The following is a 10,974-nucleotide window of genomic DNA, read 5'->3' as shown; positions in this document are numbered from 1 at the left end:
GTCCCTTTCTGCATAGTCTGAGGGAAGAGGCTTTGGACGCCCTCCTCTTCCACCGTCACACGTCCGCCAGGAGCACATGAAAACTGCCGTTTTCTTAGTATCTCGGACGCTAAGGAGCCAAGATCTGGCCTTAATTTTTATTTATTTTATTATGATTTTTAAGCTCATTCATTTATTTTTGAGAGACAGAGAGTTGGGGAAGGGCAGAGCGAAAGGGAGAGAGAATCCCAAACAGGCCCTGTGCTGTCAGCTCAGAGCCCGATGCGAGGCTCGAACTCCTGAACCGCGAGACGACGGCCCCACAGGGCACAGCGGAAGGAAGCAAGCCGCTGCCTTGGAAGGCGGCCACGCCCAGGGGGCCAAAATGTCCCTAAGAGCTCTTGCGATGCCACACTGCAGGGGATCAGAGTGTCTGGCCGGGAGCTTCGGAAGGAAAGGATGGGGTGGGGGGGATGGGCTCAGGGCACAGGATGGGGTGGGGGGATGGGCTCAGGGCACCATGTGCCACCACTTGAAGGAGAAGGGCCGCCGGCGCACGTTGGTGCCACAGTGCACCTCCCCGTGCCGCAGGTGGTACGCGTAGAAGTCGTCGATGAAGGTGCAGCGGAGGCCCAGCGGCTCCAACAGGGACCGCACCTTCTCCTCCAGGCAGCAGCGGTCGTCGATGATGGGCCCGAAGGGCTTGGGGATGCCCAGGTGCTTCCCCAGCACCAACATGTTCACCTGCAAAGACGCGGGGTCCCCGGGTCAGGGGCGCCGGCGTGCAGCCCGCATCACCCTCCGAGGGGCCCCCTTTTCTTCTGACCTTCAGCAACAGCAGCCCCACTTCGCAGAGGGGGAAACTGAGGCCCAGGCAGGTCAAGCGGGCTGCCTGCTCCAGGCCTCATACCCAAGTCTGGCAGACTCCGGGACCCATGCTCTCGCCCCCCTGCCACCTTCTGGAAAACTCTCTGCGACTCAAGGGCCAGCTCAAATGCCACCCGCTTTGGGAAGCCGCCCGCGAGTCCCTGAACTGCGGCACCCGGTGCTCCCCCTCTGTGCTCCCACAGCGGCCGGCATGGCGCCTGGCATAACGAAGGCACTTGGGAAGTACCTGTTGAACGGACGCACAAATGACCACCTTTTTGGTAGCGCTCTCCGGATATGGAAGTTTATGGAAATGACTATTCCCTCCACTATCTTGGGAGGTGAGAAAGGACAAAGGTGTTGACTCCAGGCCAACAGAGGTTCGACTCCCAGCCCTGTTACTCAATAGCTGTGTGACCTTAGGCAAGTCACTTTCCCTCTCTGAGACGCAGCAGCAAAAGGAGCCCAAACACACTGCCGCTGCCGTGACAATCAGACGTCAGGCTCACGGGGCACCGTGCTGGCACGCAGCAGGTGCAGAGTCGGTCTCCAGGGCTCAGGAGTCGTGGAAAGGCATCTCACTCTCTGCCACCACTCAGACACAGCCCGTGCTGGGGGGTCTCGCCCTCTGAGTTTCTCTGCCTGTTCCACACCCACGCCCTCCCCGCTCCCACCGTGGGCTCCCGGGGGGCGGGGGGGAATCACGACTCTTGCTCGGGGCCTCGAACAGCGAAGGCACCCACGGTCGCCGGTCTCACTTCATTTGCGATGCCTCACCCCCCCCTCCCCCTGGCTGGTGGCATCCACCCTCTTTCCTGCCTGGGGAACCTGGCTGGACTGACAGGCAGAAACAAATGCTCGGGGCCAAGGGCTTTTATTCAAGGTGCCCCTTCCTGCCTTGTTGGTTTAGCCACGGAACCTCTTCTTCTAAATAAAATCTTCTGTAGCACCTCAATGCCTAAGACGGAAAAAAATCCCAACCGCTGCCTTGGAACCCCAGGGACCTGGGGAAACCAGTCTGACGTCCACTGTGCCGGGACTGGCCCAGCCCCAGCAGGACAGGGTAGCTGAGGGCCCCAGCTGGGCTTTCTGCCCGGCCCTCGGGTATCCTTTGGAGAGACAGAGGAAGGGCACGGGGATGGTAGAAGTGCCATGGATGGCTTTAAGACGGTCTTGGGGTGGGCGAGGAGGGGGTCACAGTTAAAAGTTCTTGACCAGGGTGGGATCCCACCCCCCCCCCCGAGTTCACCCGTCAGAGGAGTGAATCCGCCCAGCCCAGGCAGTGCTAGCCTCACGGCCTGCCCGGACCACCCAGTCTGAAATGGTGCCCCCGGCTTTTCCCCTTCCCAATGGTACTTGAAACGGAGAGCTCAAGGGCACACCTACACCGTCCCCCCGCCCCCCTGCCCCCGCCGGGAAATCCGTAGCCGGCAGTGCCTCGGGGGTCAGCGTGTGGGCTCTGCAGCCAGACCCCTGGTTCGAATTCCAGCTCTAAATCCCATGTCGCCAGCTGTGTGTCCTTGTGCGGGAGGCCCGACCTCTCTGTGCCTCATCTGTGAAGCGGGAGCCCCACACCGTCATGGCTGTGAGCCGCCCAGAGCCGCCCTGGGGGCGGCACGCGGCCACGCCAGCCCCGAGCAGACAGCCAAGCCCCCTGGACCCACACCCGGGGGTCCTGACTTGAGGCCACTGGCAAAGGCGAGCCCAACCAAAGCCCCCCTCCTCACCATGTTTGGGAAATAGGCTTCGGCCTTGAGTCTCCCTTGGAGGTCATCCTGGAGCTTGAAGAGCTGGGGGATGTCCACGATATCCCGCTCGGTCAGGCCCAGCTCCCGCTTTAACACCTCCCGGTTCCAGTCAATGCATTTCTAGGGGGGCGGGGGGGGCCGACTCAGGCAGGGGTGGGGCGGGCAACGAGGGGGTGGGGGGTGGTGAGGGGGCGGTGGGCACGGTGGGGTGGGGAGTGAAGGAGGGGTGGGGACCGCCGCGGAGGAGGACAGTCTGGGGCTGAGGCCTGGCCAAGGGAAGGACTAGGGACGAGGTCGGGGAGGCAGTGACGGGCCCCTCCTTTTCTGCCCTCCGTTCCTGCTCTGCTCTGCTCAGTCCCTCTGCCTCCTGCTTCTGCTTGTGCGTCCCTGTCTTTCGGGTCACTCTAGCACTTGGCCTCTCTCCTGCCTCTGTCCCTGTTTCCGAGAGCTCCCCCCCCCCGTCTTTCTCTGGCTCCAGCTTTCCCGATTTTGCTTCCCCTCTTTTCCATGCATCACTCGTGTGTGTTCCTGCAGTGGTGACTGAAGTCTCTCTCTCTCTGTCCCACACACATTGACCCGAATCCCGGAGCCACCTGCCACCAAGCCTACGGGCAGCTGGTGGAAGGCTCCACCCTTGTGCCTCTGATGGTAGGGAAGGTGGTGGGGGCGGGTGGTTAGGTCTGCCCGGACTGTGGCGTCTCCGGCACCCAGGCTGGTACCTGCACGTACGAATTATCTTCTCTCAATTTCTCGTTGGACAGAACGTCCTTTATTTTCTGTTTTTTTTCTGGCACGGAGAAAAAGAAAAAAAACAAAAGCAGGTGAACTCGGAGGTCAATTTCCGTCCTCCTGGTGGGCACGGTGGGGACTCAGTTTTCCCATCTATAAAATGGGGGCGGCTAGAATTCCTAACAGGTAGGTTTGTTGTGCGCAGCCGGGAGGCACGTGCCTTAACGAACGTATTTTCTCAGCGCGAGTTCTCCTTAAAGGTGTGGCTCTCACCCCCTTAAACTGTCTCCAAAAAATTCCCATCCAGCGAATGGCAAACAGAGGTCTAACCGTTGCCTGATGCAACACGACATTCTACGGAGACGACGTAAAAACTCTCAGCCGTGACTTACTGACCTCTGACACCAGCCCCTATCTGTGGACTTTGAGATTACCTCCAGCCAGACTGAACTTTCATGCGGGTCCTCAAACACATTTCACTCTCTCTTGCCTCTGAGCCTTCGCATTGACGGTTCCCTCTGTCTGCGCTACCTCTCTTCCTCTCATCCCGCCACCCCACTGGGTGAACTCCTGCTCATTCGTCATGCTCCTGCCTGCTCTTTGCCTCCTCCAGGAAGCCTCCCTCGGACTCCTCCCAGATACCTTCCAGCCCCTGTGCTGCGGCTGTTTTCCTGACTCGCTTCCCCAGGACTGCGGGCCGTCGCAGCAGCAGCAGGGAGCTCGTCTGCCCTGTTCACACAGCACCCCTGGCCCGGAGCACAATGTCTGGCGCACAGCGGGTGCTCAGAGGACAGGTGTTCTAGGTGCCCCCACCTGGCAACAGGAGGCCACGCGAAGGCAGAGAAAGGACCCCGGGTGGAAACGCAAGGCACAGCCAACTTACTCTTGACCCCTTCAAATAGCAGAGCCTCGCCGTGGCCCTCCTCCAGCTGCTCCTGGAACAGCCTGTAGCAGGACCTGGGGCTGGCGAGGAGCAGCCGGAAGCCCTGGAGGCATGAAACGCTGGGGTCAGAGGTCAGCTTTGCCCCTGGGGCTCCCAGAAGGGCGGGCTTGGACCCAGGCTGGCCCCCTCCTGAGGTTGAGGGAAAGCTAGTCCGGCACGTGAGGCCAGGCCCCTCCCCCCATCCCAGGCAGAGCGAGCACTGAGCAAAACCTGGGAGCCCAGGGCGGAGGTGTGTGCCTTCCTCCAGGCAGCCCCCCACATTGCACCTTGTGCACCGGGACGAAGCTCAGGAACTCGTCCACGTGGCCCACAAACAGCCAGTCGGAGTAGAGCTTCACGGGCGCCTGCACCTGCTGGGCGCTGAGGAAGTCCTGCAAGGCCTGGTGCATCTCCTCGCTCTCGTTGCTGCCGACACAGGATGAAGGGGGCGTTATGGGGGGCGGGGGGGCAACAGGGAGATCTCCGACGGCCTGGAGGCTGGGCAAAGGGGTCGGGGGTCTTCTTCAGCTAGGGAAGGGATTCAGAAGCCTGGACGCCTTTAACTGTCTCCTCAAACACCGGGGGACTTTACGAATTGCCATCCCGGTTGTGTTGGGGGAAACTGAGGCACCGAGTCAGTACGGCAAATAAGACCAGAGCTTAGCCTCGGGAAGCAAAACCCACTGGCTCAGCCCAGATGCTGGCGTTGTGGGTAAACATGGCTCACAGCTCCGTGGAGAGCCGGGCCCGTCTGAGCGGATGATCTCTGATTAGCTGTGTGGCCTTGGGGACATTCCTTCACCTCTCTGGGCTTCAGTTTTCTCCTCGCTCTGGCCTCCACGGTCCTTCCTGATCTAGCCCTTTGCTCTCTCTCAATGTGCTCTAGCCCCTCTGGCCTTCTTGAACACACCCAGTTCAGTTCTGCCTCAGGGCCTTGGCACATGCTCTTTCGGCTGCCAGGAGCTCTCTGTCCCAGATCTCCACGCAGCCATGTCCTTACTGTCGTCAGGCCTTCGCTCAAGAGCTGCCTTCTCAGCGAGGCCTTCCCCGATGACCCCCACAGTTCCCAAGTCCCTGGAGTCTGTCGAGGCCCTGGGGTCGGAAGCAAGTAGGGAGGGCTTCCACTGTGGCCCTGGGGCCACCCCTCTCCGCCCCTCCCCTCCTCACCTGGGGTAGCAGCTGCTGCCAATGAGGATCCTGCCCAGAGGGTATTTCTTCCTCCCAACCTTGACTGGGGGGCTCACTTCCAGATTTCCAAAGGAGTCGAGGTCAGAAACCTCTCCTGTTTGGGGCCCTCGAGTCACGTAGCCAAAATCCGGACCCTGGGATGGGAGAAGCATGTACCAAGCGTTAGAGAACACGGTCCCCGCGTGAGGAGAGGGCAGAAGCCGAGTCACGGGAAGGATTCGGGAACGGTCAGCGGCCGGTACAGCCCAGGCACCGCTGTCGCTTGTAGGACATGCAGAAGGGGTGCCAAACCAGCTGGTTAAGAAAAGGGACCGGCGTTTGTCGAGTGCCTCATACGCGTCCGCTGCTTTTGCAAACCTTAACTCGACCGTAACAACGGATCTGCGAAGTATCATTTTTGCCCTCATTCTGCAGAGAAGAAACGCAGCTCAGAGCGGCATGTGGCTTCATCAGGTGCCACGGCCCGTCGGTGGAGGGACGCAGATTCGAGCTGTCTCTACAGCAAGCCCTCTTGCACCACGCCACCCTGCCTCCTGACCTCGGGCTGGAGCGGGCCTTGCCGAATGGCCGCGACGTCCCCGCGTGGGTCTCTGCGGGAACAATCTCCTGCCCCGCGCGAGTTCGCTGTGGCTGCTGTAACACATCTAGCGGCTTAAAACAACACGCGTTTATCCTCTGTCGGCTCTGGGGGTCAGAGGTCTGAAACCGGTCTCACCAGGCTAATGTCAAGGTGTGGCAGGGCCAGTTCCTTCCAGAGGCTCTGAGGGGAGAACCTGTCTCCTTGCCCCTTTCGGCCTCCAGTAGCCGCCGTGGCTGGTGGGCTCTCCCCCCAGCTTCAAGGCGCATTGCTACATCCTCCGCCTCCAACATCAAGGGCCTTCTCCCACTCCGTCCTCCCTCTTCCAAGGAGCACCACGATGGCACAGAGCCCGCCAGATAACTCAGGGGCACCTCCCCCATCCCAGAGTCCCTAACTTCATCACATCTGCAAAGTGCCTTTTGCCACAAGATAGCATCAGGTCCTGGGGATTCGCACAGGGCCGTGTTCGAGGACCGCCATTCTGTCTACTGCACTAGCCCTAGCTTTTTACAAATCGACAGAGCTTCACTGGGGCCACCGACTCCCTGCAGGTAGATTCCAAATGGTGAGCTTCCGTGCATTTCTCTGGGAAGAGGAGTCCTCTCAAGGAGGTCTATGACGCTCACAGTTTAAAAGCCATCATTCCTGGGGCGTCTGGGTGGCTCAGTTGGTTAAGTGCCTGACTCTTAATCTCTAGCTCAGGTCACGATCTCCTGGTTCGGGAGCTCGAGCCCCATGTCAGGCTCTGCACTGACAGCACGGAGCCTGCTTGAGATTCTCTCTTTCCCTCTCTTTCTGCTCCTCCCCCGCGCACATGCACCCTCTCCCTCTCTCTCCCCCTCTCTCTCAAAAATAAACAAACGTAAAAAAAGGAGCCCGCAACAACTCCCCAGTTTCCCAGAGCTTAAACAAACAGCCCCCGCGTCATCCCCATCACCTCTCTGACAGCCAGCCTCTCCTTCCTCGCTCGCTTCTTCCCCGCGCCCCCACCCGCCCCAAATCAATATGCCTTTTATCGCATCTTTAAAATATGCCAAGTAGGTCTGAAAAATTATCTGGCATCTTGCAGTTTCTGTAGCTGGACAACTTAGTCCTTATTCATCAGCCTGCCGAACCGTTCCTTTTTTCAGAAACCTCGCCACCATCCCCAGATTTCCTGACGTCCTTATTTTTAACGCTTGTGGCCTGCTGAATCAAAAGCAGCTGAGTTTCGATACAAGTTCAATGTCATTTCCTTCAAGAATGAACTCATCTTTCTGGGCCTGAGATACCGAACAAGCAAACGCCTGGCCTCATCCGAACCCTGCGGGGTGTGTGTTTTTTCACCCGAGAGATTTTGGATCTCGACGAGAGCGCCATTCTCCCGAACGATGACGTCGGTGGAGGAGTGAGCGGGCACGGGCCTCATCTTGTAACGGAAGCCCAGCGTGACGCCCTTGACCGTGTTCTGCACACGACTACAGATGGTGCGAACGGTAGCCAGCTCTCCAGTTTTCCACCATGCGTCAACTCAGAGCTCTTCGTTTTCCTTCCAGGGAGACTGAGCTCTACACTGCTGTGGTTGAAGTCCCTCCGCAGGGTTCCTCTGGGGCCCTTCGCAAATAACAGTGCCTCTCCTCAGAGTGATGGCGACATCTTCAGGAATGTTGACGGTCTCATTGCTGAGAAAGGCCTTCATTCTCCCGCCAGATGGGGCCAAGAGCTCCCACCCTTCCTCTTGCCCACTCTGCTTCACCCCTTCTGGCCTCTTCACGCTTCCCTGAACATGCCAGGCGTGCTCGTGCCTCAGGACCTTTGCGCTGGCTGTTTCTTCTGCCTAGAACTCTCTTCACCCAGACACCCACATAGCCGACTCTTTCACCTCTTTTGAGTTTTTGTGCGTGTGTCTGCTTCTCAGAGGCCCTACCTGACCATCCTGTTTAAAATTGCAGTGTAATCTTCCCACTACTCTGGCGCCTGGGAGCCTCTCGATTCTGTTTTGTTTTTGTTTTTTTTTTCACCTATAGCACTAGGTCCCACCTCCCAACATACCATATAATTTATTTATTGTTGTGCTTAGCTTATCGTCTGTCTTTCCGGGCTAGAATGTCACCTCCATGAGGGTGGGGGCCACTGCAGCGCTCACTGATATGCTCCAAGAGCCCAGAACAAGGCTGGGCACGGAGAATGGGCTCAAAGAATGTCTGACGAATGAATGATAACCTCATACAAGTCATTGCCTTGGCCGTTTGGCCATGAGAGGGTCTCTGTGTCACAGGCTGCAGGTTTGGATTTCTTTCTTCTTTATTGATTTTAGAGAGAGAGCAAGGGTAAGCAGGGGAGAGGCAGAGAGAGAGGGCGCGCGCGAGAATCCCAAGCAGGCTCCCCACTGCCAGCACACAGCCTGATTGATGTGGGACTCGAACTCATGAATCACAAGATCATGACCCGAGCTGAAATCAAAGAGTCCGACGCTTAACAGACTGAGCCGCCCCGGTGCCCCGGGGGTCAAGGCTTGGATTTCTGAAGGCCAGTGAAGGCGTGCCCAAGGTCTGCAGAAGTACCCCCCCACCCCCACCCCCAGGGAGTGGGATGGGCAGGGGAAGCTCACACGTGTGACCCCAGCTGATCCGGCTTCTAGCACAGACTTAGAAACATGTGGCCCGCTTAACTCTCCTCTAGTCTTTTTCTGGTTCATCAAAGACCCGGAGTGTGCAAATCTATCGTCAAAACCAGCCGATCTCCCCCTTTAACAGCCAGAGAGCCCATCTGGGCTTCCCGCTTGCTCTCGTTCATACCGAGCTGGCTTTAGTAACATTATTTGCTTTAATCCTATTTACTTTCACGGTTGCCTTTCTATTTACAGTAAGCGCTGCTGGTCTCCCACGGATGGGTGTCCAAAATTTACTGACGTTGTCTTTTGGGAAGAACACCCACCGCATGTGGAGCTGCGTGCTAACGGGCCTGTGCACAGTGATGGGCACCGCGGTCTCAGGCTCCGCCCTCCTGCTGCTGCCGGTCTAGCCGGGAAACAGACAATAAAACGGAAGTAACAGACAATAAAACGGAAGTAACGAGTCAGTGATTTGTAACAAAACACTCCGGAAGAAACCAACAAGGTGAAACCAACAAGAATGCGAGGGGTTGGGGCGCGAGTCCTGCAGGGTCAGGGATGGCCTCACTCAGGAGGGCACTGAAGCGAGACCCAGCCGGACGTGTGAAGCGGAACAGCATTATAGGCAGAGGGAACAGCATATGCAAACGAGGTGGGTACAAGTTGGGTGCATTTGAAGAACAGGAAGGAGGCCGGTGAGGTTAGAGCTGGCTGGGGGACAGGGAGAGTGGCTCGGGATGGGTCTGGAAAAGCAGAGGGGGTTGTCGCCTGGTGACAAGTTTGACTTTTATCCCAATTCTTTTCCTGAGTGATGGGAGTCGGAATACCGCAGATGTGCTTGCCTAAGAAAACATCGCGGCCCCTCGTCCGAGGCCGGGTGTGGGAAAGGATGAGGACACCCGTGCTGAGGCGTCTGTCTGCCCAACAGGACTCTGGAGATGTCGCTTGTGGCATCAGAGAATCTGACCTTTGTCACACTCAGATTACCAAAGTGAGAGGCCCCTGAGCAGAGCAGAGCAGGGCTGAAAACTGACGGAGGGACGAAGGTCCCAGGGGCAGCTGGCTCGTCTGTCCCCAGGGTCCTGAAACAGGATTAGCCTGATTCCACACAGACAGACACCGTGGACCCACAAAATCTCTGCATCAGCCCCACTCAGCCCAGGAGAGCGAGAGGGACTCAGACAAGGTGCTGAGTTGAACTCAGATTCCCTTTCAAAGCTTCCTGTGTGGGCAGAGCCGCTTCCCCTTCCCTGGGGCTCAGGGTGCTCCCCGGAAAGCCATTCATCAGAGCAAACCTTACACCCCACACTCCTTCTTCCATCCCTGGACACGTGGAATCAGCCTGGAATGCGGGCCTGGTGGCATGCTGGCCACAGAGCTCCCGGAGCCAGACCCGCCAGCCTCTCCTCTCTCTTTGTGTGACCTTGGAAAAGCTGCTTCACCTCTCTGAGCCTCAATTTCTCCATCTATATAATGGGCCTAGTGACAGCATCTAGATTGAAGGTTGTCGGACAAATGAAATGAGTCAGCGCATGTAAAGAATCTGGCACCTTGACCGACACAGAATACGGGCTTGATAAATCTAACTATCGTTATCATTATAAGTCTCTGCTGAGTTTACTCAAACCTGCCAGGCTAGTCCGGCATGATTCACCAATATGTCACCCCCACCCCCACCCCAAACACACACACGGTCACATCTAGGAAATGACCACCCTGATCCCCAAACCCACCCCACACCCCAGATGGAACACCCCCCGAGGCCGGACCCCACCCAAAAGACAGATCCTCCTGCCGGACACCGGGGAAGGTGCCAGTCCTGGCTCCACCCCCCCACCTTGCCACAAGAGCATCTTCAGAGGACCAAGGATGCCCAAGCCTGACCTACGTCCTTGGCAGGGTTATTCTGAGGACAGGCTGAGCTCATGGCTGGAAAGAGCTTTGGGAAAGGAAGGGCCAGATCTCGTCTCGGCAATGACAAAAATAACACGGTCCACCTGCGTTGATGGCGGCTCAAGCAGGAGCTGCATCTACGGAGCGGGTGTGCTCAGCCACGGGGGCTGGCGGGGGAGGGGAGGGGGGGACGGGCAGTGAGGAGGGAGACCTGGGGCAAGGGGGTTTCAGCACTGCCGGCCCCCCCAGCACGTACCAGCATGCACTTGATGGGGAACTCCTTCAAGCCTCTGTTCCTTGGAGAGTCAAAGACCACGGGCAGTGTCTTGTGCGGGGCTTGGATGTAGCCGACCTCTATCTCGTCCTGTGTGTGGAGCGAGCGAAAGGAAGGCTGAAACGCGTGCTCTCTGGGTTGTGACACCCAGTGCAGGGATCGGGGGGGGGGGGTGGGTGGGCGCAGAACCATCCGTCTCCC

General features: G+C 58.2%; 1 protein-coding gene across 1 annotated transcript in view; it reads right to left on the bottom strand.

Moving 5' to 3' along the window:
• Positions 1-216: 216 nt before the first annotated feature.
• LOC122227468 (protein-arginine deiminase type-4-like) overlaps positions 217-10,974 on the bottom strand; it is a 32,989-nt gene continuing 22,231 nt past the window's right edge. The window contains exons 10-16 of the mRNA XM_042951984.1: positions 10,756-10,863; positions 5,413-5,567; positions 4,533-4,671; positions 4,207-4,309; positions 3,314-3,381; positions 2,574-2,714; positions 217-723 (exon numbers count right to left, since the gene is read on the bottom strand). Coding sequence (XP_042807918.1) covers positions 490-723; positions 2,574-2,714; positions 3,314-3,381; positions 4,207-4,309; positions 4,533-4,671; positions 5,413-5,567; positions 10,756-10,863 — 948 coding nt within the window. The 3' untranslated portion in view covers positions 217-489. The remainder of the gene's footprint in view (positions 724-2,573; positions 2,715-3,313; positions 3,382-4,206; positions 4,310-4,532; positions 4,672-5,412; positions 5,568-10,755; positions 10,864-10,974) is intronic.

Source organism: Panthera leo, chromosome C1 (assembly GCF_018350215.1).
Source record: "Panthera leo isolate Ple1 chromosome C1, P.leo_Ple1_pat1.1, whole genome shotgun sequence".
Classification (NCBI taxonomy): domain Eukaryota; kingdom Metazoa; phylum Chordata; class Mammalia; order Carnivora; family Felidae; genus Panthera; species Panthera leo.
This window is presented reverse-complemented; position numbering and strand designations above follow the sequence as displayed.